This window comes from Coturnix japonica, chromosome 2 (assembly GCF_001577835.2).
Source record: "Coturnix japonica isolate 7356 chromosome 2, Coturnix japonica 2.1, whole genome shotgun sequence".
NCBI classification, from domain to species: Eukaryota; Metazoa; Chordata; class Aves; order Galliformes; family Phasianidae; genus Coturnix; species Coturnix japonica.
Window position 1 is genome coordinate 14,075,030 of NC_029517.1, and position 27,859 is coordinate 14,102,888.

General features: G+C 39.1%; 1 protein-coding gene across 1 annotated transcript in view; it reads left to right on the forward strand.

Annotated features, from left to right (window-relative positions):
- Window positions 1-27,114, forward strand: part of MPP7 (membrane palmitoylated protein 7) — a 92,766-nt gene extending 65,652 nt beyond the window's left edge. Inside the window, exons 11-16 of the mRNA XM_032443057.1 lie at window positions 11,413-11,583; window positions 17,848-17,928; window positions 19,714-19,807; window positions 20,886-20,994; window positions 22,346-22,489; window positions 23,919-27,114. Coding sequence (XP_032298948.1) covers window positions 11,413-11,583; window positions 17,848-17,928; window positions 19,714-19,807; window positions 20,886-20,994; window positions 22,346-22,489; window positions 23,919-24,098 — 779 coding nt within the window. The 3' untranslated portion in view covers window positions 24,099-27,114. The remainder of the gene's footprint in view (window positions 1-11,412; window positions 11,584-17,847; window positions 17,929-19,713; window positions 19,808-20,885; window positions 20,995-22,345; window positions 22,490-23,918) is intronic.
- The last annotated feature ends 745 nt before the right edge of the window (window positions 27,115-27,859 follow it).

The following is a 27,859-nucleotide window of genomic DNA, read 5'->3' on the forward strand; positions in this document are numbered from 1 at the left end:
AAAAATATGCCAGACCTTTAGAGTTCAATTAGCACATTAGCATCTTTGTTCAGAAGTCTTCTTTCCTTACAAATACTAACTTCCTACTGCCACAGAGAAATTACAGAAACCTGGAGCTGGATGGCATTTGAACCAAGGTCACATGAGACAGAAGTGGAAATGGATGTCATAAACACTTTCTATGTTCTTCACTGCAGGACTATCTTTCTTCATTTTCCAAATTGCAGATGTACTGTTATCTAATGATGTTATGAGATAGTTAAATTAGATCACCTTAAATTTTTGAAAACATGAACATACGTGTATCATTTGACCTATAGAATCCTATAGGATAAAAACTGCAAAACATTATAAATGTCAGTTGCTGTGTGGTGCATCACTAAAAAATCAACTGTTTAATGTATTCTGTGTAACGCAGGCCATTATTTTGCACTGTTTCTTACACAATTTCTTGCTTAGTACAGTGGAATAGAATTGCAGGGATTATGTGATGTGAACAGAACTGTTGGATTTGATTTCAGACTTAGAAACGTTGATGAAATATGATCGAAATTCAACAAGAGTAAAAAAAAATTCGTTTGGTGCTGAACTGTACCAAAGAGTTCTGTAAGTTTCTGGAATGGTACAGATTGTGAGCTTCTGTAGTAATAGAGTCTACACAAGGCCTCCACATCAATCGAAATAAAATTCACTTAAAATACATACAAAAATGCAATGTACGTACTGCTGTTTTGTGTTGTTGCAGTGTAGCATATTGGCTATCCTGAAATCTTTCTAAAACAAATAAAACCAATTCTATCCTAAGCTTCCATTGCACTTGTGTTTCCTATTTCTTTTTCTCATCTATATCATGGTGCTACTTCATTGTTGTTTCCTGAGCCCCTTCCATGAATATTTCCCTTGTACCTTCTGCCTTATCACACTACATTTAATTAATAGTATTTCTTCTTTTCTCAGTGTTTTATTTGTTCTATGTTGTCTTGCATTGGTTTGTGTTTTTGGTTTTTTTTGTCACTGCTTTTATTTTCCTCTTTCCCATCAGATTTATTCCTCCTTATTCTATCTCCACTTTTAGCCTCATTTTTTCCTTTCAGATAAACATCTCTGCTTCTATTCCCACACTGCTTCAGTTTAGTAAAACTGGCTCGAAAAGTCCTATCCTAATTTTCCATCTCTCCAAGCTTTTGAACTTTTGACGTGTATCTGCAAATATCTGCTGCATACGTACAATTGATTTACACAGAGCTATGTCAGTTATAAAGTTTACTGCCAAACAATGTCTGACTTTAATGCAGACAGACAATAAACCTGGTAAAATTCCTGGTGAAATCTGAATTGGGATGTATGTGGTGGTGGCTGCTTCATAGCATAAGATATGAAGACCCGCTTATTTCCCACAGGTTTTCATTATGGTCTGTTACTTTCAACATTTGGAGTAGCACAAGAAAACCAAGAGCAGTACTAAGGAGGAAATCTTATAATGAAACAGAACAAGACAAAAAGTAGAATTTCAAAACTTCATCTCAGAATCAAACCTCAAGTTGTAGACATTTTGGCTTCTGCTTTCTGGCATCAGCTGGCTCACTTGGGAATCCTAACATCTTTAATTTATAGCATTAAATTACAAATTAAATAAATGAGTTGAGACCATTCCCTTTCCTACCACAAGCCTGGGCTCTTTTCAACTGTCTTAGCTCAGCTGCTGTAGCTCCACCATCTCCCAGCCATGCAGGCAGAGTTGGGAGTTCATACTTGTGTGCACATACCTCTTTTTTCCCCACTCCAGCCTACCGAAACCATATGGTCACCTTCAGTAGCGATAAATTGTAAATAGAATTTAAAGAAGTCTTTTGAATTATTATTATTTATTTAAATTTAGAATAAGCCCTCAAGCAAAAAATCCTTTTGTATCCATTTCTTGCGATGAAATGGGAAAACTCCTCTCAACTCTGATAGAGAGGAGACTTTTGACCCAGCCTTTGCTTGAAATGTCAGCCATGCATGAAAGGTTTTAAAGTATCTCTTGAATATTCACATTCTGTCAGCAGACAAGCTTTGTGGAAACTCTGAAGTGTGTATATTTCAGACTTATTTATCCAAGCTTCAAAAGAAATTTAAATAATATCTAGATGGTGAAATCTCCATATAAATCTGGACCTCAGTATGTTAGATCTCTGTGTACAAAAATCCATTATATATATGTTACTTTTCTGTGCTAGACCTAAAATGACTGTAAAAATGTAAATTTTCCACTGTTGAGGAGAGGGTAATGTATTGATTTACTATGGGTAAACAGAAAGTCTTAAGGAGATCTATTATATTAGTGTGGTGTCAGAGAAATAACAACAGAATATATGAATTCTCTCAGTGTTGTTTAAGCTGCAGCTATAGACAGTCCAAAAACTACAAAAGAAACCTCCAAAACCCAGCTGCATGGGCAGTAGCAACTGTTATTTAACGTGCAGAAAAATACTGAGATCACATTTATGGTACCAATGCTTAGAAATTCTAGATTAAGACCAATTAAGTGGAATTAACAAACTCTGCCTTTAATGCAAAAGAGATCTTCCATGACAATTGGGCAAGGGCACTGCTACCAGAAGCAGATCTCCTATAGGAAGCTTTCAGCACACACACACCATATTTCAGTTTCTTTTCAGGTCCTTTTTTGACTTTGGGTGTAGTTAAACATTGAAGTTAAACGCAGTGCCAGTATGATGGTAAATACCTCAATATAATAGGTGCTGTGAAGGATTTTAGAGTAGCTTACGTAGCTACATTTTTTTCCTATTGATGAAGTATTAAACAATAATACTTTGTTTTTTTGGCTGTTCTAAGATGAGGAAGCGGTTGAGTGTGGTAGGTGCATTTTTCTTCTTAGATTTAACTTTTCTTTCTTAAGTTATGCTTTCACTCCATTTAACGATTTCCTTTCCTATTTTTCCTTTGTGCTTCTCAGAGGAAATTGAAGGTACATGTACAAAAGTTTCCCTGCATAGCCCAATAATTTTATTTAGAGAACATGTGTTTAGAATTAAATTGTAAAAAGTGAAATGTTTCTAAGAGTTGTTGTACGTATAATGCTTCTATATTGCCACCAGATAGACTGAATCAATTTTAAAGTGGATGAAAGTACCAAAATGCTCTTGGTTGCTTCATGCGAAGATCTGTTATTTGAACTGTTGTTTTTAACTGCTTTCCCTCTTTCTTGAACTGTTGGAAGATGTGTTAAGAAAAGTATCATAAAAAAAAAAAGTGCAAAACTTGGGTGGGCTGGGTTGGAAGGAGGTGGTTCTGACTTAATTACAGGGCCAAGAGAAGCCTTGCATTTCTAATTAATACTGAAGAAGTATTTCTCTGAGATGGTAGAAAGTTCATCCACGTCGTATCATCTTTACTGTTTTCCCTCCAAGTGTAACCGGTTACTGTTATGCTGGCAGCATATGTTAAAGTAATAGCAGCTGATCTCTTGTATTTCTTTTTTTTAAACTTAAGAGGCCTTTGTTTATAAAACATTAGAAGTTGTAGCTCATATTTTTGATCAAAGGGCCTCCGGTATGTAAAAATATACATTATGGTTATTTCATATCTAATGAGAGGATGTGTTTTTGATCAAAAACCTTTCTGTCTAATCCAGTGAGCCAAAACTTAAAGCTGAAGTCTGATAATGTGTAATTTACGAAAAAGCTTGATTTACATCAAATACATTTTGCTTTCTTTTAAGTAGCATCATATTTTCTATTAACTGATAAAGCGTGAATAAATGCATTGCAAGAATTCTGTGTAGGATGTTTGCTGTCATCAAAATTTTCGCTTGAGACGTTGAAAAGATCAGTGTGCATGCTGCAAAATGCCAGAACGTCTTCAGCTAAAATATAAAACAATGAGCGTTGTTTTATGTTTTTAAGAAAATGGCTTATTGAAGGCTTTCTAATGCTGTGCTTTGTACAGTTGTCATTTTAAAGTACTTCCGTATTTTTTGCTGGGCTTCTAACTATTCTGCTTTATTTCTTGGCTCTTATTCTGTGTGCTTTTACCCTTCGTCCAGAAGATGCTGAATGTGCTGGTCACAACAGTGGATCCTATCTAGGTGAGCAATTGGTTACAAAAGACAATTTCTTCTTTTCTTTCAGCTCCTTTTCCCTGGAACTACTGTGTCCACTTTGCTTTTGGGGGTAACCTGCATACAAATGTCTGTACTGTGCATGAGAAAAGCATGAATATGAAGGTTTCAAAAATGGCTCATTGGATTTGACATAAAGGATTTATGTAGTGTGGTGTGCCACTATCTTGTTAATAATACGGTACTAAGCTACTGTTTAAATAAAAAACATATAAATTTGGGAGAAATACTGGCTTTTTAGGCACATTATGTCAGCAATGTATTTAACGCAACAAAAAGGTCACTATATCATGAAAAGTTTAAGACTTTAAAGACGTGCTTTCAAGGTTTTAACTAAGTTTTGCTTACCACTTTTGTGAGCACGCAATGGCACAGTCAGAATAGAAAGCAAATTTGTAGTCATTCTTTTTTTATTCTTTTCTTTTTTTCTTTTTTTTTCTTTTTTTTCCACATTACAAAATATGTCTTAACAACCCAACAGCTTAAATTTGGCTTTAATGCTGGTCTGAGCTCAATGTATCATTGCAGGCAGCAGGGAGGAGGAAAGGAGTCCTTTGGCTTCAGCATTCCAAATTTCAAACAAAAGTAACATTTTTAAAAGGTGAATGTTCCATTATATGTTTCAGCTTTTTAATTTGTGCCATTTTAAAAGCTATGTAAAAATATTTTAGTTGAAACTGTCCAGAATTCCTGCCAGCTGAAGGTTGGCTGGAGTGGATTTTGTGGCAACCAGCCCTTTTCCCAAGGCTTTCATCCTCCTCCTCCTGCAAGAGGAACAGGAAGAAACATGTCAGAGTGCTTTAGTACATCCAAGTGATCGTGCTTACTGAAACACCTTAAACCAGGACTGTAAAGCAGAGATGGTTTTCATATTGTAGTATGCTGTTTTTAAATGTGGTATATAAACAGTGCTGGAACACACGAACTATCAAACTGAAAGAACTTTAATCTCTTTTCAAAACCTTAGCAAAATATAACTTTATCATGCATTCACATGGTAACTAACGGTGATCTAATTGTGCTGAAAATAAACTTTGAGATTTGTTAGTAAATCAACTTCATTAATGCTGAATTGCAACTGTGTGGAGATACTGAAGTGTACTTGGAAAACAGCTCTTTGGACTTTGGATCTGATTCTGGCCGTGTTACATTTTCATTATATTTGCTTTGAAGAAGAAAATAATTTTGCATCTTTTCTCTCTGAATGCAGGTACAGGTAGCATGAAACCAGACTATCATGGTTTTGCAATCAGATCTTAGTGGGTTTCTGCTTTATATGGGTAGGAAGGCTGCAAAACAAAATTTTTAGTCTTAATGCTGTTTCCGGCTTCAATGTGGTTGTCACGTGGCTCCATCACCTACGAAGGAGGTGTCTTCATAAAGAAACGGCTGTTGTTCTCAATGCAAAGAGCATAAAAGGAAGATGAGGTATAATTAACGTGGGCAAAATCCTTATAAATATTACTGGAGAACAACTGCACAATACAGGTAATGGCTTTATCTTTAGAGAGATGTGTTAAAGAGCTGCCATCAGCCCACAGGCAGCCCTGCAACCTTCTCATGCTGGGTCTGTGCTGTTGAACAGGAGGCGACAGAGATGGGAGCCAGGACAGAACAATATATATAGAAAATAGACCTGTCTGAGGCTAGGACCAATTTCGGGGTAGAGACACGAGAACTCTTTGCTCTCCAAGAAAGGATCAGGCTTCCTCACAGTCAATCTGTCTGATTTTGAAAACGGTGTATTCTGGATGTCCATCTGTGTTTTGTAGTACTGTTTTTTGGAGCGAATCAAGCATTCTTGAAAGATGGCAGGCATTTATGGCTCTCCTGGCTTACTAAGTAACTAAATTTCTAGGCAAGTCTTCAGTATTGTAACGTAAAGTCTTGACACTAAACTGAAAACAAAGCCTAGAACACAGTCACTGAAGGACTTGAGTCACATCACCAAGGCTGGGATGTTTTTGTGTGCCCATCTCACAGGAACAAGGCAGTCCAAATTCCCTTCACTGGTAATGAAGGAGTGGAGCTGCATTACCTCATGTTTAGGGCTGATTGTAGTCACATATATGACCAGTTACTATCAGCTAAGCGTGGTGAATGTTTTGCACATCTAAATTTTAGAAACAGTTTTCAAAGTATAGATGCACTGACAACTTCCTAAAATCAGAACAGTTAGCTGTACTTTGTGCCGCTTTTCATATTGCATAACCACACCAAGTGAACCATGCAATTCTATTTTTGGTCCTTCATTTTTAATTCAGTGTTACAGCTTGTAATGGGTTTCGAGCTCTGTATGCGTTCACATTTTGATCTGTAAACCAGGGTGCTCTCTGAATATCCAGGCTTCTCTAAAAGGATGCGTACTTCAGACATGCATGAAGTGGTCATGAAGAGCGATAGAAGAGTCATCTTTCAGAAGGCAGAATGTCTTTACTGTTTGGGTTCAGAGCCATTATGCTCAGGGTTCTCAGGTCCATTGTGTTCAGAGTTATCATACCATTAATTTGAACTCTCCCCTCTAAAGTGACTCAAATAAATTTCACAATTTTTCACCGAATTCTAATACTTAAGTTACAGTGCAGTATCAGATGTTTCTGCTGTAATTTCCTGAGGAACTGCTGGGGAGAACATTAGGACCTTGTCTGTGCCAAACTTAAAATGTAGTTACATTGCTTGAACCTTTATCAACATACAGTAAATACAGATGAATATCATCTGTTTACTAGTCTCAATTTTGTCTTAAAAATCCAGACATAACCTAAATTTTTATTAACCCTGCCTAAATGTGCAAGCTGGGAATCAGCCCAGAAGCAGGCAGAGTAAGAGGTCTGCTCTGTGTTTGTGCAGTTCCTGTGTAACAACAGAAATACTCAGTATTTGAGTGGGTATAAAAAAATGCCAATATTTTGAAGGGGAAAGAGAACATCCAGAAATATCTCATAAAAAGATTGCACCTTGGTAATGACCAGGATGCCACGATTACTTTTGTCAGTAACATGTCATGTGAGTACCAAAAGTACCTGTAAATTCATTTGCAGATAAGCACCATTTGTTCACTACAAGTTGTGTAAGTTGAGGCCAAATTCAGTGAAGAATACACAAAGTCAATGAAAGCTTTGCTCCTTGTTTTAGTGAATGAAAATAAAGGAAGCACGTGTGAGTGCCCTGTAGCATTCTGGAGCCTTACTGGTGAATGTAGCATATGTGAATGTACAGCACAGTGCTTCCTTTTACCAGTTTCTCTTTGAGAAATTACCTTTTTAGCTTTGTAGGAGTATCTAATCCAAAATTTACTCAACGTAGTCACAATTTTTGTTCCTTTTAGAAGTGTTTTAGGATAGGAAATATTTGTGCATTGCCAGTTTTCTGTCTGGATTTCTGCATGATCCAAGGTGGATTTCTCAGCGCCGATGTCAGGATGTACGTTGCCAGTGGTTAGAAGACGAATCAGGTTTTTATTCTAGTCATTTTTTCTTTGTTTGTGTGTTTACATTCCTAACCTCAGAGAGATGCATAGATTCTCTTGGATTGCTGTTGGCGCTTACCTAAGTGTATTAGGAACAGCTGATTTTTGTTTCGTGTTGAGGAGTGCCATACGGTTTGGAGGCATTTGAAGCTGGAGAGCGTTTGTTCTTCATATTTTCTTCCCAGCAGCTATTTCACCAAACCCGTTACATTCCAGGGGCAGTTTATGGGTTAGTATGTTCAGTAGCTCCTGGTCATATAGACCAGAGAACCGGTGCAAGCTTCTTAATGCTCACAATTTTATGTTGCTTTAGTCACAAAATTTTCCCCTTTTATTTTATAGTCTGCATTCTTGGCAGCTAAGATTAATTTTTGCTGATATCCATATTCTGCAGACAGTTTGTGTTGCAACTCCTTTCATATTCATACAGTTTTATTTGATCAAATATCTCAGACAAGTAATTCTTTTTCCGTCTCTTCCCTTTTAGAAGTTTACTTTCAAGCTTAACCATCTTAGAGAAACTTCATTTTTCTATTGCAAATCAATCTTTTTTTTTTTTTTTTCCCCACAGTGACATTCTCTAGATTTTAATAATACTCTATTGCTGATTTAAATATATGAAGCTGATTTTCATCTTTCCTAAACTGGGAAATGTGCAATCACTATGAGAGTGTTTTTTTTCTTGTTCATGAATGTGCTCCTGCCTTGTGAGTATATTGTAGTTTCAGTTCAGCTTAATCTTTTCATGCAGCTGTAGCTGCCCATCACGTATTATAAATACAGATTTTAATAGAAAATATTTATTAACAGTTCTTTGTAAAACAGCTTCTGAAGGTCATAGTACAGTTAAGCCACAAATATGAGGGTATATAATCACAGATTTGAGAGGGGGAGGGTCACGTTTCAAGGAGTGCAGTAGCAGTACCTTAGAAATGGGGGATATATTGGAAGCAGTCTCATCCCTTGTCTCCGCCCCACACATTTTCCTTAGTTTTGAAAGTAGCTTAAAGCAAACTTTCTTGGGGTTGTGTATTGGGATGTGCTTGGAGGAACAGATAAAAACAGCTTTCAGATTAACGGTCTCCAAATAACAAAGCTATTCTCAGTTTTACGGAGTATTTTCACTAGCTGCAGAGAAATCTCCTTTATTATCTTTGTCCCCAGTGTTTGTGTGTTCTTTTTAGTGAATGTAATAGCTTTCCTGTAGCCCGTAAGCCCTAGGTCAATTTGTAGAACATTCTTAAAGTACAGGAAATTATTACTATTTTCATTTTATCAGTGAGTTTCAGTCATAGAAATGCCAAATATTTTCATTAAGGAAACCCACATTACAGTGGAACTGTGTCACCTGTGCCTTGGCAGTGCTTTATCTGTTAGGCAAAGCCTAAAGATTGCTCCAAAAGCTTTCTTCTTTTTCTCCTTTTTACGAGCACACACACACACATACAAAGCCAGTTCTTTTCTCTTCTAACAGGAAAGAATGAAAATTCTTGAATAACCCACGTCCTGGTGGTTTGGTAATGAAATCTGGATCGAGTGGGTGGAGAAAAGAGGAATAAATTACAAGTGGTTTTATTAGAACCTTACAGTAGAGATTGTATCAGTCATGAAGATTTTGCAAAAAGGATATTTTTCCAATAGATTGCAGGTATTTAAGCTGAAGTTAAGGAGCTGTTGGTAAATGTGCTGCTGTGAGGCAGCTGCTCAGAGGCATGGAGCTCTTGATGTTTGTAAGGCCAAAACCAAAGTGGTACAGAGAGGATTGGTTTGGCTTCATTTGCTGCCTACCCTCATTCTCAGCAGTGGAGTAGGGAGATGCTGGCCCTCTAGCAAAGAATGGAACCTTCTGTGGATACACATATGTTGTATTTAGTGACAAAGCTCTTTATTCTGTCAACTGTTTAGAAGTAAATGGTAAAGAATTATCATTGTTTCCGTAGATGCTTACAGAGTACGATTTTCAAAACAATTTTTGGCTTGCTTTTAGAGCAGTTTTTTAATCTGGAGCCTTCTATGAGATGTCAGGAAATTTACAGCCCCCTTTTCTTGCTCATGTTACTTTTAACTTTTCCTTGTACAATTGTTTATGCAGTTAGATGTGGTGACGTAGCATCACAGAATCAGAATTGTAGTGGTTGGAAGGGACTTCTAGAGATCGGTCCAACCCCTCTGCTAAAGCAGGTTCTTCCAGCATCCTTGTGTCCTAATGGATTTTCACTGTATTCTGGACAAGATCACCTGGGTTTTCTCCTGGGTGTGTTTGCAGATATCAATGTTTTGACAGAACTTTCCTCACTGCAGTCACTTCAGTGTTAGTGTTCTGTATTTGCAGAAGAAAATAGCATTGCTCAGTATATTTTGGTATGTGTTCCTGTCTCCTATTTTGGTCACTCTTGCATCTCAGCCCAACTCCTGCTCTTAAAAGTACTGTTGTCCTGCACTGTGGATGTTTGCTCTTCTTCATCAGTTTTTAATGTACTTATTCATATTTTGAATTTCTATTTGCATGTATGTATGTGTTGTGAATTCCCATCAATATAGAGACTCGCAGCAGCAAAATAAGTAGGTTAACGTTATTTTTGATCCAGATTCTGCAAAGACTTATGCTAAGTGGAACTGTGCAGAACATACTAAGCCTGTAACTAAGCTCAATAAGATTTTGCTTCTAAGTATTAGCAGACGTGAGCGTTGAATTTGCCAGATACGGCCTTTGAAGATGGAACTGTAATACGACTACTTCTCAAACACCTAAACATGCGGGTTTTTACAAGTTTATGAAAATATATTAATGAAAAATTTGGGGTCACCAGAAGTTTACATACGTTTACTGTCCTACAGAATATTCCAGGAGGGAAACGGTGTCAGGACTATTCCAGTAGTTTTAAAGTGTAGTTTGAATTTTACTTTACTGTTCCCAAATAATGCAATCAGTTTTGCAGTCCTTCTAGAACCAAAGTCGAGCAATAGAGATACCGTTAAAATTAATGTAAAGGATTTACTGAAGAACTGCAAGGTAGTCATTAACAAATGAGTCAAATTAGTTTGTAAAACACAGTGTTAGAAGCCTTTTTTATACTGCTCTGCTTGCAAACGCCTGTGATAATCTCCTTTGTGGTTATTTGAAATACCCAGTCTTGCAGATAAGTACTGGAGATGTAGCATTGTTGATGCAATTGGGAATTGTAAATGCAAGCTTAATAGGAATATTAACTTTCAGTTTAATGCTAACATATCCATAATATGGTTACTGTACTGTCTAACATGTTTTGTGGTGTTTTGGAATTTAACTAACAATGTTTGGTTTTATTCTTAAACATCTTCAGGAAAGGTTCTGTGCGCTTTTTTACGGTGTCAGCATGGAGTCAAGCGCAAAAAATTATTCAAGGAATTAATTTTCATTAATCCTTTCAACCACCAGACGTGTTCATGTGTTGTATTTGATGTCTCTGTATGCCATGATGACTTAATAGAAATGCATTGTGTGGTATGAAAGTCCGTACTGCATGAATGTTTTCCTTGTGTATGCATACTAATGTGTAAGAAACTCAAATGATCTAAATATGTTAACAATTTACTGTAATTATTTTTACAACTTGTTGCAAATGTCATGGTTTAATTGGTAATCCTAATTCTTCACTTTAAGTAGCCATCTGATATTGTTTAAAACTGCGGCAAAAAATCATTCTAGTGCCATGGCTTGTTTAACACACAATACGTTCTTTTATTTCATGCACCGACCCTTGAGTGTTTGGAAGAGTCTGTTTTCAGCTTTGGATAGACTTGCATTCTTATTTTGAAAAAAATCCTGTTCTTATTGCAGCTGGTTTTAGAAGAAGCTTTCGCCTTAGCAGAAAAGATAAAAAAACAAACAAATCTATGTATGAGTGCAAGAAGAGCGATCAGTACGATACAGCAGATATCCCAACATATGAAGAAGTTGCAAAATATAGACGACAACCTAATGACAAATACAGGCTTGTAGTTTTGGTTGGTAAGTTGTTTTCCTTATTTTTAACCTGGTAAAACAAAGGGCTGCTGATAAGCGCAATGTTTACCATAGGATCATTCAGGTTGGAGTAGATCTTAGAAGGTCAGCTTGCCCAGCTGTCTAATCAAAGCAGGAGCAATTCTGAGTTCAGAGCAGGTTTCTGATGACGGCACCTTTGCGAGCTTGTCTTCCTACTGCATCTTCTCTTTGTTCCCAGCATTCACCTCAGTGAAATGGCAGGGTACATCATCTCAGTAGTTGTTAGAAGGTTGCTGGTGGGTCCCCCCGAAGCAGTTTCTTCTCCAAGCGCAGTTCCCTCAGCCTGTTTGACGTGTAGGTTATTCATCTTCCAGCCATCTTAGAAACTCTTCCCTGACCTTACTCCAGTTTATCTAGTTAATAAAGGCCCCAATATGGGCTGACCATTTCTTACAGTGTCTAACTAATGGGCAGAATCACTTCCCTCCATTCAGTGGCTGTCCCCTTTCTGATTTATCCCAGGATAGCCCTCCTCACTGCCAGTGTCCATGTGGTCACATGCTTAGCTCAGTTGCTGCCTGGGCCTTCAGATCCTTTTCATCTGATGTGCTCCACAGCCGGTCAGTCCTCATCTTGTGCTGCAGTCTGTTGTATGTGCAGAACTTTGCATTTGTCCTCACCAGATTTTCCAAAGATCTGCCAGCCCATTCATGTAACTTGCTGAGGTCTCTCTGTGTTGCAGCCCTATCCTCAGACAAGGCATCTAAATCAACCAGTTTGGCATCTGCAAACTCAGCAGGGGCTATTCTGTGTCACCCTCCATTTTTTTAATGGAGGTATGAAATGGTACATACTGCAGTAGACCCCCAAGGAGCTCTGTTTGCAGTGAGTTACCCAGTATAGTACAGGCCAGTAAAGTTACCCTTACCCTTCAATCATGATTGTCCATTCAGTTTTCACCTGCCTTGTAACCACCGATTAAGATACATTATCCCAATTAGTATGTAAGGATGCTTTAGGAGACAATGTCTACAGCCTTGTTAAAATAAAGGGACAATGATTATATATAGCTACCCTGGTGACTAATCTGAACCTGGTTGTTAATCTGTATTGAAACTCATAAGAATTAAGGTAGTGCTCTGCTCTTAAAGACCAATCATTATAGTGGAGTAGAAAAAAACAGAAAAAAATGGAATAAATACTTGTGGTCAGTCAAGGCAGAATATATAAATGAAGAGCAACAGAACCTACTGTGTTAGAACGAGAAAATAAGCAGGTTGAGAGGAAGGTGGATGAGGGGTGGGCTTCTGTGTGCCAAGAGCAGATGTAAATATAGCTGCAGAAGACTTAAGATGTCATCCTCAGCTTTCTGTTCCTCCATAATCTGTCACTGCCGTAGGTTCCCTGTGGTATTTATCATCTAATCAAAATGTATTGCTTCAGTCTCCTAAAAAACAAACAGGAAGTCTGTTATCTTAACTGCTTCAAAAGTAGCCAGTGGAGCCCCAGAGACGGTAACCATTACCACCAACCAATGTCTCATTAGTTATTGTTTCTTTTGCAGTAGTGCATAGGCTGGAAAGTTTCCTCCTTTCTGAAAGCAGCAGAGCTGAGAAATACGTCCTTCAAGCAGGGTCTGTTTTGTGCTGTTGAGGAGCTCTGTAGCGGTGTTTTTCTATCAGTCATATCCAAGGGAACATGAAGTTTAGTTTTTAATAAGCAGCTTTGTCACTTCCCAGAACTAAAATTCAGCCACCTACTAGTGTGATCACTGCGAGGTTGTGGGCTATATACAACCTGTAATAACGTGGTTGAGTCGATTTTACACTTACATCAACAATATGCGGTGCAAAAGTGTGATAAGTAGACTTTTAATAACAAATTGCATATGTCTGATCTAAAGAATACCTGGAGATTTCAACTGATTCTTGTGGTAATAAATCAAATAAAGAAAGAGCGCTTTGATGGGAACAAAAGCAGTTCAGAAATTTATTGCAGACTTCAGTAATTCTGGTGTTTTTCTCTGGATATGAAGAGCAGTTTAAGTCTGGCCAATACCATAAAAATGTCTTGGGCAAAAGTAGCAGAGCTGAGCAACACAGGTACCGGAGGTGTGGATGCTGGGAGCAGCAGGGGGTGTAATGTGTCAAATAAAAGGTGGATACTGTTATCAGGAAACAAAGGGACAGATAATGAATGTATAGCTGTAACTGGTGGGGACACTGAATATCTGCTGTGTTATGCTGACGCCTAATGCATAATTTACTGTTGGAAGGCTTTGGGGGTTTTGTTTTGTCCTTTTTGTCAGAGAGAGACTTTGACAACTGCAAAGGAGAAATTTCTTTTGGCCTCATTTTAAATTGATCCGCTCTAATTTACAGAATGCAAATTGCACACATAGTAATTTTGAGTGCCCTTTAATGTGATGGAGTATTAGCCTCAGCCACAGCTAGATGTATTAGTTTGTCAGGCTTTCACCCTCTCTGCAAATGTACGCTTATGAAAAAAGCCCTGTATATCCTTGGGGCTAAAATAATGGATAATCTGGAGTGATAACGTTACAGATACTTCTGCTGTGCTGTCTCTCAGGTATTATGAATGTGATGAGTCTGCTAAAAGTGAAATGATCCGGTATCGTGTGACAATGTACCATTCCTAGGCTACAGAAAATCCTTCAGGTCTTCAAGAATACTGTCTGCATCCTAACCATGATACTTTGCAGCTTTATCAAGCGGAGGCAAAATATGTTGATATGAAACATAGTATTTAGACAATAGGATTTTCATTTACATTAACAAGGAAAAATTCCTGCTCGCAAAGGCTTCTGCTTCAGTAATGATGAAAGCCAAACCAGCAGAGTTAGAATGGATGTGCCATGTACTTCCACTGTACATGGTGCAGAATCAGCTAAGACAGAAATTTCTGGAGACAATGCTAGAATAAAGCAAGGTCAGAAATAGCAAACCGTGAAGATGTGTGCTAGACTGCACAGAGTTGTGTGCATACAGCATTGTTACCAGAGGCACCCAATGCCTTTGGTCATCTGTGGTGACACATCTGCCCTGGGCAGGGCTGGAAGCAAGAGCCAGAGGTTTGTAACCCCTGGAAACAGAGGTGGCTCCTATCTTCCTACATCTCTTGACTTACCTTTAACAAATGTTCAGTAGTAACTTACACAAATGTAATAGCTCTGTAGCAATGCTGTAGGAAAGCAGCCTGCTATATTACCATGCTATACCACGTAAACCATTTGGAAACAAAGAAGACTTAGAATTGATATCTTCATTAAACCTTTCTGGCTGAACGCATTGGTAGATCAGCGTGGTTCAGAAATCTGCACTAGCTAGCCTTGCCAATCAGAAAAGCAGGATAAACTCCCAGTCTTGCTTCAGCGAGCAGCCAATCTAGAAGTACATTTATACTGCTAGATACAGTTTACTGAAAAACAGAAAAATGATGTTCTGTTTTCCTGCTTTGTGTGTCATTGCGTTATAGTTGGACATACGTATGCAGTCATTGCATTACACTGATCCATTTTACTAGGGAAGGAATAGTTGAGCTGCAGAACCTCTGTCAGTGCACATGTTCTACAGGGTCTTTATGGTCTCAGCAGAGGGGGTGGCAACTACCTCCCAAAACCTTTTCTGAAAGACCACTTTCAAGTAGACTAGGAGGTATTTTCTAGGAGATCCCTCTGTGCCTGCTGCTGAAGAATAACCGATGGGATTAATCTTCCAGAGACCTGAACTTATTCTATCAGTTTTTCCTGATTCCTTGAGGCATGTCTGAATAGTACAAAGCTCCATGGTTGTTGGTTGTCTAATTCTGCAAGTGGCTGTCAATAAGATGAGTTAGGTGTTGCAGTTTGTTTGTGCAGGGTACTATGGTTACTTGGTTGACATCACTGAATATGGAACAGCAAGTAAAGTAAATGTTGCTTCAAAAAAATAAGCAAAGTATTACTAAATCTGTCACAGTAACACTTAATATTGCTGCCAGGGGTGAGTGATGGTAAACTAAAATAATGCTACAGTTATGTATCCCACTTGCTTGGCATTCTGCAATGAGAATCTGGATTGTCCTTCTCAATCCCAGTGCTTTATTCTCTTCTATAGGTCAAATCAGATTCAGGTTCTGATTATTAAAAACTAGCATCTTTGCAGCATCAACATGAAAATAAGAATCAGAATAGAAGTATTCTCTACACTCAGGAGATGTAGTGCAAAAAGAAGCACAATGGATGGCATTACAGAGCATGAATCAGTCCTCAGTGTCCATATGCTGCAGTTAAGAGAGTTCTGTAAAAACAGTGCTGAAAAAGAGGAATCTACACCTTCCAGTAGTTAAATTTAAAGACGAGTTTAAAATGGTAACCTGGAAGGGGAGACAGCATAGTAATGAGGGTTAGATCTTAAAACAGATCTGATCTAAGTTTCCAAAGCATCCATCACAGTAAGTGAAGCCTGGATTATTTATATATAAATAGAACTGAAATCTTGTTGATTTGACAGTGTATAGTCGAAGGAAATAATATTTGTGTAGGTATGATGGGGACAAAATTTTTTCTTGAAAGGAATTTAATGATTCTTTTTACTTGAATTCCACTTGTTTCGCTCAATGTTAGTAGAATATATTGAGAATATTAACTACTTTTCTGAAATAAGGTATTTGTTTAAGTAGTTGTGCCATTAAAAGAGGAAAAAAATAGAAAGCACATAAGTAATGTCATTATCTGCATGACACATTGCTCTTCTCTACAGACATGCACCAGTAGAGGCTGCTGTACACCATATTAAATAAACATTTATACTTACTGATAGATTAATTTACTGGCAGGTCAGAGATGGAACTTGAAATGTAGTTGTGTGTTTAACTTATGTAAACACATAAAATTCTAAATGCAGAAGCTCTGAGACTTTACAGAGGAGCCACAGTCTGGGGGTGGTAGGAGGCGCTTTTCATCATCACGTGTTTCTAACTTCACACAGGGTGGATGCAAGTAGGTACCTGAAGGCGTGAAGCGTCACTCGTTGCTTTTTGATACCAGAATCTCATTAGTAACCAACAAGTATATCACTATTCCATTAACATGCTTATTACATTTTGTATTTCTAATCTCTAAAATGTCTTCATTAGAAAGAACTGTGACTGCATGGTTGTATCACTCTTCATACAATAGCAAGAATTTTCCGTAATTGCATTATTCTCATTTCATTTGGGATATGATTCAAAGATTCTCTTTTGCATTTTGTTCTTGACCTGACTTGGTGGAAACAAAGCCAGTGCTCCATCAGAAACCCATCAACCTACAGCTGGGCTTCTTCATGCACTTATACCACGAATCCTCCCGCAGCACCAAATAGGGTTCCAGTGGGTAGGAAGCGATTCCCCATTAAGCCTTTGGGATTTCTTAGGACAGTGTACCCTTACAGAAACATTAAGAACCATTATCAAATGGCTAAGAGCTGGGGGCTCTTGATAAGTCAAAAGCAATGCCTTCTCAGTAATTTCTAGCACAGCAGTACTCAAGTGGAGTACACAGTGGAGGTGGAGGGGATGGGTCAGAAAACAACCATGCAGTCTTTGTTTCTTCCTGCCAACCTCTTTCCAAGAGTGGTCTCCCTTTGGCAGCTGCATGAAGGAGGAAGCATTTATTTTGGACTGGTTCAGACAGCAGACAGTGTATGAGCAGAGTTTAAAAGAAAACCAACAACAAAGAAGGAATCAGAAGCACCCCAAATGCGTTGTGACCTGGGGAGCGCCAAGTGTATGGAGAGGAGCTGCCCTTCCTTCCTTTCCCCTCTCATTTCCAGCCTGGACTCTCAGAAAGGAGGAGAATGGCCTCCACCTGCTGGCTGGGAGGCTCTGGTCCAGGAGTTTGAGATGTTCTGGCAAAATGAATAGCCACGCCAATTTTGATTAAGGTGCCAAGCCTGTGGTAGGGCCAAGGGTGGGAATATGATGTGTTGAGGGTAGTGTAGAAATTGCTTCGCTTTGGGTTATATGACCTTTAAGGGTCCCTTCCAACTCAAATGATTCTATGATTCTACTTTTTCCTTGCTTTTTTTTCCTCAGTGGTAGAGTCAGGCCAGAAAAACCACCAGCTGCCCCCTCACGTTTGTCAGCACTGTGTATCCTAGGAGAAGCTATATCCATAGACATTTCTAAATGGTTAGTAGACAGCGTGTGTTATAGCTGTTGTGCCCTTTGGACTTACCTCAGAGAGTGCTTGTGTCTGAAGATGAGAGACCTGGCTGCTGGGAAACAGCACCGTTTCTTTTTTTTTAGGACCAGTGGGGGTTGGACTGAATGAGCTCAAACGAAAATTGCTGATCAGTGACACCCAGCATTACGGCGTAACAGTGCCACGTAAGTAGAAACACACTTCTGTTCTCTTGATGCTACACTTGGTTCCCTTTATTATTGCATTAACTTAAGGCACTTTTAAATTCGAGTCTCTAAATGCATGCTTGGCATCCAGATTACTTTTCTAATTTCTGAAAGTGCTGCTGCAGTAGTATTTTAAGTAGCATTGATTAAATTGATAGGACGCTTTGGCTCAGAGGCGCTGCAGTAGATTTTTACTACAAATTTAGTGTGATTGATGTCAGCGGTGTTTGGTAAATGAAACTCAGCTAAAGAACACACTGGATTTAGCTGCAAAGCAGTGAAAAAGTACTTGGTTAGCAATGCTTGCTTTCAGCAAAATGCCCTTTTGCATTAAGGCTGAAAAATAAAGATGGATGATAAACAGTTTTGTACCTCCATGAATAAATGATTTTAATCCCTTTGATTAGCTTTATAAAAGTTGGTTTGAGGATTTTTTTCTCCCTTTTTTTCCCCCCGTCTGACCGTGTAGTGTAATTTGAACGATGACAAATAAGTTGTTCTGTACTGAATTCTGCAGTACTTCATTGGGTTTTCTTTTGTGTGGAGGGCTTCACAGTGTTACCTGCTCTTCCATTCCTTGTTCTGTTTGTACTTGTAATTGTGCCTCCTGTAGGGATCCTTCAAACTATGGGTCCAGCACCAAATCCAGGAAATACTGTCATGCTTTTTTTTTTTACAAGTGCAGGTATAATATAAAAGTACATATGAATGAATTTTCTAGGTGGAAAAATGAATACATTTGTTTTCAGCAAGTCATTTCATTTGCAAATATTTGCCTCAGCTGGGTATTGAAAACTGCCACAAAAAAGCCAGATGTTCCCAAATATTGAACACGCTGCGTCTGCAGTCATTCGCCCAGAAGTATTTCTCTAAAAATTGCCAGTATTCATCAAGCTGCCTTTTCTCTTTTCTCTTCCAAATTTGTGGTTATGATTTAAAACAAACAAGTAAAGAAATCCTTCCCCCTGAAATTCAGTATGTCGGGACTTATGTGGAGAAATGGCGTTCTTGGAAATGTTTCTCTTTGTGTCAACCTAAGAGGAGCGAAACATCAAATGGCATTCCAGGCTGCGCTTCTGCAGGCAGGTTGTGTGTGTTCATAAATAACAAAGAATATGTGGTGCTGTAATCTGCATCTGGTATCAAATATGAGTTTTAAACGTGTTTTTCATCCACATGTGGCAACCCCACACATTTTCAAGCAAAGCCTTTATGCCTAGGCTTGAAGGCAAGTAAAGAGTGCAAATAATAATGCGAGAGCACTGAAAGAAAAAGGAATCACCAGAAAACGAAAAGCAGTAAATCATAAAATTCACACCCTGTTTCTTTACTGTCATGCTCCATATACTGAGCTGCAAGCGTTGCTAATGAATGTAACATTTTATAAATCAGGTTGGTGAACTTTGTTTCCCTTTATGGTCTTGTATGCTAATAAGTTTAACGAGTGGCAAGGTTGGGGTAATTGTTATGAACTGCTGCTCATTTTATTATTCAGCTGTCCTCATTTTATTGGATTTTTCCACCAGTTAATAAAAATGATAATCTGAGACTTGCCCAGTAGGTTTTTTTTTCCCTGTGCGTGCTTTTAAACTCAATCCTGTCACGTGCTGAGTGCTGCCTCGTGTCGGTCAGGAGGGAGGAACTGCTGTGCTGAGTGTTGCACAAGGCCTGTGGGCTTCGGAGTGCTTCCTGAGCTGGTTTGCATTATATTGTTTTGTGCATCCTTTCTTTTTTATTCTCTTTTTTCTTTTAATGAAACTGCAGACACCACCCGAGCAAGAAGAAGCCAAGAAAGCGATGGTGTTGAATACATTTTCATTTCCAAGCACTTGTTTGAGACAGACGTACAGAATAACAAGTATGTTGAAGAGGTTTTAACTCGAACCACAGTTAAGACAATGGCTGTGTTATTAAATCGGGCTGGTTGTAATTTTAGATAGTAATTCAAAGTGGATGTAAGCTGTGGTGATTTGAAGCTGTTAGATTTACATTGTGATACAAAAGCAGTTCAAAGAAGCTGAAACAAACAAACAAACAAACAAAAAACCACCCCAGTATATGCAGGCATAAATGCTTCTGTGCTTCCAAGGAGTTTCAGTACTTCAGCACATCAATAAGACCCTGAAATTGTAGGTGTTGTGGTGGGGGAGCTCTCTTTCATGGCAGTGAAGCCTTGCAGCACTGGGAGCAGGGGACCTGGAAGTGCTGCAAACACACTTGAATCAATGTTTGTGTAGTTCTGCACCTTTCAGGACAGGCACTTCCTGTGCTTTTGAATTTAGAGACCAACAGAGAAGCCCCTGTCTGTAAACACTCCAGAAATTAAGCTAAAAATGAAGGCAATGGTAGCATCGTGCTCACTGGCAGCCTGTAAAATAATGCAGCTTGAAATTCTGTCCCAGTGTTTCAGGGGGCAAAAGTGTATTAGACACAAAGCTGGGGGCTTTATGGAAACTTCAAACTGTGCTTTGCTTTTTTGGCAAATTGTACTTATGCTTTTATAGCACATAAGCAGTCGCCTTGGTTCCATTAGCACTGTCGTAGCTCCTCCTCCTCTTCTGAGATGGAATTTGGATATTCTGTAGTGTGCAATGAAATTTCAGTAGTTTCTATTGTTTGGCTTATCCGCTGTTTTATTGCATTGCATTAGTTCAGAAAAAGAGGTGATGGAAAACATTAGTGGGCTGTTGGACTATAGTGCTTTTTTCTCTTTAACTGTAATACAAGCAGGTGTTACTGATTTGAACGTGGTAAAATAGAAGATTTCTTAAAATTGACATGTTGAAGTACTTGACAGCATTTCCTTTATAAAACATGGTAAAACTCGCATGTAAAGTAACATATATTTGCTCCTGAATTAGATCTTATAAACCAAACCAGTAAGTTTTTGCTGGAGAAAATGGAAATGTTTCTAATGTCTTCACCCTCTGCTATAGGTTTATCGAGTACGGCGAGTATAAGAACAACTACTATGGCACAAGCTTAGATTCCGTTCGGTCAGTCCTCGCTAAAAACAAAGTCTGTCTGCTGGATGTGCAGCCTCATGTAAGTAAGCGTGTCTTTAGGAACCTTGTAGTTCTCCGTGTTGAGTATCAGGATTCCAGAAACTTAACTGCCCCTAAAAAATATATTTTATTCCATCCCGAATTACTGCCGACTGGGCTTGATCGGTCACTTTATCACGTCAAGACTTGCTGGAAGGAGAAGTAAACTCCAATACATATTGCAAGTATTCAGCTCAGGAATTATCATATTAAAAGCCCACAGCATAATACCACAGACATTATAAAATGCTTCCAAATTTTCATTCATCTTTTTGCTGTTTTGTGTTGGAGGTTCTTTCTGAAACTTAAATTTCAGAATGGCTTTGAGTTGCGACGCAGCCCAGCCGCTGTCCTGCATTTAGTGGGTCTGCTCATGCAAAGGGTTTCCACATAAGGCAGACAGGAGTTAAGGAACATGGTTGGTGTATTATTGGCTGGATAACTGTTAAGAACATTCCTGTCTAAGCCATTTGTTATTTCCCTGACTGCGTCTTTCAACCCAACTGAACAGCTGCTCTGGGAATTTTTATTCTCCTAATAACTGCCGTGCTTCCAGGAGTTGGACCAGTTTGTTTAAATGAAGCCAAAGTATCTCTCCTCCAAGGGTGGCCAGCCTGTGGCTTCTGCACCCCAGCAGTTTGTGAGCATTTCCCGGTGCATTTTTGGATGTGAGGCTTTGCCTGAAAGCAGCAAGTGGGCTGTGCCAGCACAGGAGCAGCTGGGGAAGCTAAACTCACACCAGGAGAGTTGTCCAGGGCTTCTGGGGCTTTGTGAGAGCTCCATGTGCCCAGTGCAGACCAGTTTTTCAGTGAACCACGGAATTCTCCAGAGGACCTGGTCTTGTGAGCCCTTCTGGGGTCATGTTCTGTCATGTTGTTTTCTCCTGGGCCCTGGCAATGCAATGATGACCAGACGCTGGCTGGCCATCCCTGCTCCACGCTGTACTGCAGTCACAGTTGTGGACCTCTAATTTCATAGGTAGCATCACTTCACTCTCAGGAACAGTAAGCAGCAGGGAGTTGTTTGTGAGTACACAGCACTGCAGAGCAGCAGCTGACCTCCTGTGACTGTGGCACAGACTCATGCTCACACTGCTCCCTGCCCTGCCTTCCATCCTCCTCCTGCCTTCAGGCACTACTTTACATTTGCAGAAACAAAGTTTTTCTTACCCTTCACATGAAAACTTTCCTTGTATGAATCAATGCTGATCAACACAACGGGATGGCAATAACTGAAAGACAGACGTCTAGAAGTGCTTTATGAGTTCAGTCTGGTTAGCAGATAGTTTCTTTTACTCTGGTAAATTCCATTGTGAGAAATAAGTCAGTTAATTACATTTTTCCTCTTATCAGACAGTGAAACACTTACGGACATACGAGTTTAAGCCATTTGTTATATTTATAAAGCCTCCACCACTCGACCGCTTGAGAGAGACCAGAAAAAATGCCAAGATTATTTCAAGTAAAGATGACAGGGGAACTGCAAAACCCTTTACAGTAAGTATATTTAAACATGGTAAAGCATGAGAACTTGTTAACAGTTTGTATTGTTTTTACCTTGGAAATAAAGGTTATTTTGGGGTCTCATCCACAGTTCTTGTCAGGGCTTAGGCTCAACGTACATGTTATTTCTCAGTTTCTGTCACCCTAAACTTGCTGTGGTGTTCTCACTGTTTGCTGTGCTCATGGATATTCACATGCCCATGGTACTCAGTGTGAGTCTATGTAAATGAAGAACCCTTGTAATGCTGTGGATTTCCTTTAAAAAAAGACATTTGCGTGCGGGCTTAGAGGTTTGTATTTAAGTATATGAATTTCCTTGTTTTGTCAGTTCTATTTTTGAGTCTTAATCCTCAAACATCAACCATCAGTTGAGACAGTAAATGCTGCCTTAATAAAAAAGTCCATATTTGTGAATAAGACACACAGTTAAAAAATGTTACAGGGAAATGAATATTCTAAGAAAGAATGTGAAATACCTAAGGAAGCAAAAGGAACAAGTGCTGCTTCTTCAATAACCAGGAAAAAAAGATCAGTCATTACCCAACAGTAACTTATTTACTTCCTGGAAGTACAATTTAAAAATATTTTAATTGAAGCTAAATGAAAGCCAAGCATGGTCACATTTTATCTACACTTACTGTGTGTGTGACTTTTCGTACTCATATACAAGTTGTTATTTAGGAATTATTCTATTCTGTTTTTAATTTGAGTCATGAGCAGTGTCACAGAGATGGATAGTTGAGATAAAGCAGATACAGATACGTATTGCCTCTTTATTTCTGTGACTGTGTCTTTGTAGGACATGCTTTTGAACCACTGTGGCAATAACACTGTGTAACAATACTTTCTGTCATCTATAAAATGTAAGAGGAATTCATTCTTAAGAGTAATCTTCAGGACATTGTTTAGTAAGGACCGTTTTACTCGTAGTTGTGTCATCAATTGAATTCCTAAGATTTGTTCCCTCCCCAGACACGAACAGAAATGCACCCAACCAGGCCCAAGTAAGACTAACCAAGGCACAGGAAGACAGCTCCTGCCAGGCTTTTAAAAGAATACAGGCTGCCTCATAATATATCATGTGTTAATAGCAAGCTGAGAATTAAGTAATGAAACCCTAAGGGTATCATCAATGTAAACAGCTAGAAATGCTTTCTACTGGTGCTGCTAACAGAAGATGGCTTGAAATTGCCATGCAGTGACCAAGTGTGTTATTGCAAGGGGAAGGATGAAAGAATTGTCCGTTGAGCAAACTCTGCTTGTGGGAGTGTTCTCTGACATTATCTGGAAGGGTCATTTCTCTTGTGTTTTTTTTTTCAATCAAAAGTCCAGTTTCCATTTCCATAGGCAAGTAGTTTCACATTCACTGTGGAATTAGTTGATGTTTCTGTGGACTGACTATTACCTTCATTGATCTCGTTAGGAAGAAGACTTTCAAGAGATGATTAAGTCTGCCCAGGTGATGGAGAGCCAGTACGGCCACCTCTTCGATAAGGTGATTGTCAACGATGACCTCGCAACAGCCTACAGTGAGCTTAAGGCAACCTTTGACAGACTGGAGACTGAGACCTTCTGGGTTCCCGTCAGCTGGTTGCACTCATAGCGTTTCCCATTCACAAGGCAGCCAATGCGTCCCGATCCAAATGTGTGCGTGGTTAGGCAATACTTAAGGGCCATTTTCTTGGGAGGAGGGCTTTCTAACTCTACCTGAGCAGCAAGTGCACTCTTCACGTACTTGGCACTGGTCTTGTTTTCCTGTGTTTTCATCCTCCTGTTCACAGTTCTGGGACAGTCATGTGGAACCGAAGTCTTACTGAGCTCAGTAAAGCGAGCTAATGCTCACGTAACAAAACTGCTAAATGTCTCTCACGTCCATTTCCAAGGTAAGCTTTTTTAATGGAGAGTCTGCAGAAGATAGTAATTAATACTGGAGATCAGCGCTTTGGTGGTTCTAAGTATAACTGCTCTCGTAAAAAGCACATCAGCACTTGGAAGTTATTATCCTTTAAGTGCTCGAGAGAACTGAAATAGGCAAAAGTGACCAACGTTTTTATGGAGAAGACATCTTATGCACAGCAAGATAAGTGTTTTTACTTTCCTAGATTTGAGCCTTGTCTTACATGTACAGAGCAACTGCAGTATTCCCTTGCACTTACCTAGTCATGAAAAGAAAGATGTATTCAGTGGCTCAGTTGTGAAGATCCCTCCTGTGAGCATGCAGGGATTGAAGGTATTTTCATGCATGCTTTGTGGCACAACAAAGAGAACTCATGGGAATATTTATTTAAATAGGGTTACTATGTATATAACTACAAAGTCTATAGGATTAATCATCTGTAAAATGGGTGACGAAGCAGTATGAATAGCAACCAAGTAAAGAGTAATTTTTTTTTCCTTTAAAATGATATCAAGATTTTTTAGCATCCCTTAGAACAGTTTTCCCTTCAGAATTGGTGAGGATACCGTGGAGATCTGGGAAGCAGTTGCAATAAGTCAGTTCTTTCCATTGTTTGGTATGTAGCGGTACTTGTTTTGATAGTGTAACAGACATCTTGTCTCCATCCAGGAACAAATTAATGCTGTAGTCCTCATTAAAAAAAAAAAAATCTCCATCAGTGGTCCAACATAGTTGGAAACCTCATCTTGATGTGGCAGTGTAAGCAAATGTATCATAGATGATGTATTTTAATATAGATAACTTGGTATTTTTCTTTCTTTACTACTGATATGCAGGAAATGAGTACATCTGTAAAGACCAAGTAACACCTGTGTGTTGTGTTGTGAATGTGTCTGTAAGTAAAGAACGTGCATAGGAGCTTGTAAATTCAGGTCATCACATCTGTGGCATTCAAACAGGAAACTTATTTCACGTTAATCTGTAAAGAGAATGTAGATGTCTTGTTTCAAGGAAAAAGAATTTAGTGAAACTTTATATATTTATGGAAGGCTTGAAAAGGGATGTTAAGTTTTTAAATTTCTTGTCAATGTGATCATTTATTAAACAGATTACAAAGACTGTAATTCAAAACACTGTCTCTGTAAACTGAGCTCAACATTCCATGTAAATATTTTATTTCAGTTCACGTGCTGATAAAGCCATCAGATTCTGCAGTTTTATTTTATTATGCATATTTAATTTGTGGGTCATTGCACGTAGCTTAGAGTTGTGTAAAACAAATGAAATGTAAGCAACAGCAGCAAACTCCCTCCGAGTCTGGAAATGTTTATGCAGGATTCACAGATGTACAGAATCTCAGTACGGTAAACGCTCTGTTTGAATCGCTGTTGTGTAACTTATGTCAAGATTCAACTTTTTTCGGGGGACTTAAACCTTTTTGTAACATAAGTCGAGATTCTATTGAGGTAACTGCATGTGGGTTATGTGGGTTGAGAAAATGTTTTCTATTTTTTTTAATTACTGAAAATCAAACTGTTTTTCTGGGGATCTGGAATTGGGTGCCTGCTTGCCTTTGCCTTTGTCTGCAAAGAACTGAGTGCCCTCACCACCTCTTCTTAACAACAGCTCGGAGAGGGCACTCTGCATCCCTCGGGACCTGGCCACTTCCCACCTCAAGGAGGACCTCTCAACACTGCTTCTGACCTGCAGTGTATCAGAATACTGGTGTAGAATAACTCTCCCAAAAGGGACCTGCTTTTCTCTTTAAGAAAGAGGTGCTGGAATATTCTGCAAAGTCCTTGTCTGAAGCAATCCTGCATGCTGTCTATCTTGTCTTTTTAAAAAGATTGCAGTTCCCATTCCTGGGTCGATGCAGCTTCAGAGAACGTTCTGCAGCACTCTGTGCTGGGCAGTCATGGGCAGCGCTGTGCTGTGCTGCCTTCATGGGGAGGCTGCTGCATCCCTGCAGGCGCTTCGGAGGCGGAGAGGCAGATGGCTGCCTGCCCTGTCTGCGGGCCGGGAGCCGAGTCCTGAGTTGTAACACCTGCAAAGGAAGGGAATCACAAAAACATAAATCCTGTGGAGCAAAACGTGCACACAGTGAGAGGTGGTGTTAGCTAAATCACTAGATTGCTCTTGAAAATCAATGTTATTGCAGTGGTTGCTTCCAAAAGTAAAAAAAAAAAAAAAAAAAAAAAAAGAAAGCTCTGGGCTCTGCAAGGCAGGCAGGGATGATGTAAGTTCAAGGCAGAAAGATGTCTCAGCCCACCAGTTCTGACAGCACAGGACCTGCTCCAAGTGCACGTGCTGAACTGTTCTGAGGTTCCGTGGGGAGGGCTGTGGGCTTCTTTTGACTCCTAACACTTGGGAATAAAGATGACTCAAGGTGGTTTCAATATTCCACATATTCGAGTTGTGCTGTGTGGGTTTTTAGGGAAATGTGTGTTTTGACGGTCAAGCCCAGATGTTTTTGTTGTGTTTTAGCTGTTTGCCATAGTCAGAAAAAGGGTAGTATTTTTTCATACTGTACCAAGCTCTGTACTTGAGTTCACCATCAGGTCATTGCTTGATGTTGTACCTGCACTCTGGTCTCACTTCCATTATGCAAAACAATAAATTATTGATATATCACAGAAGGTGTTTTCTTCTCTGTTGTAATGTACACCATAAAACATGGGGACTTAAAAATGTGTTGACTACAAAATAAAAACTGCCTCAGAAGCTATTTTGTAGGTCTCTTATTATTGACTGTCACACCCCAGTTATCTTTAAATGGGAATATAAAGCAACCTAGAGCAATGTCTGAAATGCTTAATTTTTCATTTCTATTGGTGCATTCTCCTTGGAGACCATCAGACCGTTTCCTGTACACGCCCCAGTAACCTGTTTGCTCTCCAAGGTGGGCACCTTGCAGGAGTTCAGGCAGACACTGCTGTGCTTGCAAAGCGCATGGAGCAACAGCCAAAGTGTCTGCCGCGTGTGCTCACAGGTTACGGGGAAGGCTGTTCTCATTCCTACCTCTTACAGAAGTTAATACTTTAACTAAGTTGCTTTTTGCACTGCCTTACATCTTTTCCAGGAGTAAAAGCCCAACACATGCTAGGATTAGAGAGAACGCTTTCAAGCCCCTTCTGTTTTGTTTCAGTGCAGTATTCTGCATTTCCCACATATTTAGGTTCAGGTTTCTCCTGTGCATGCAGAATTCTTTCCTCAGTAAGGCTAGTATTGATTTTTTGTGGATTGTTTTGAAGGATGAATCGTTTCTTCAGAGATTTACAATTAAAACTATAATCTGAGTGCGTTTTTGCTACTGTGGTTTCTACTGTCGTTCCCCACAGGAGCGAGAGTTTTCTGCGTATTAATGTTTAGAATAACTTGTACTGGCAACTTACCCAAGATGCTCTCAAAGTCATTAAGTATTTATCATGTATTACCATGATCAATGTGTGACAACAAGCATTCAATAG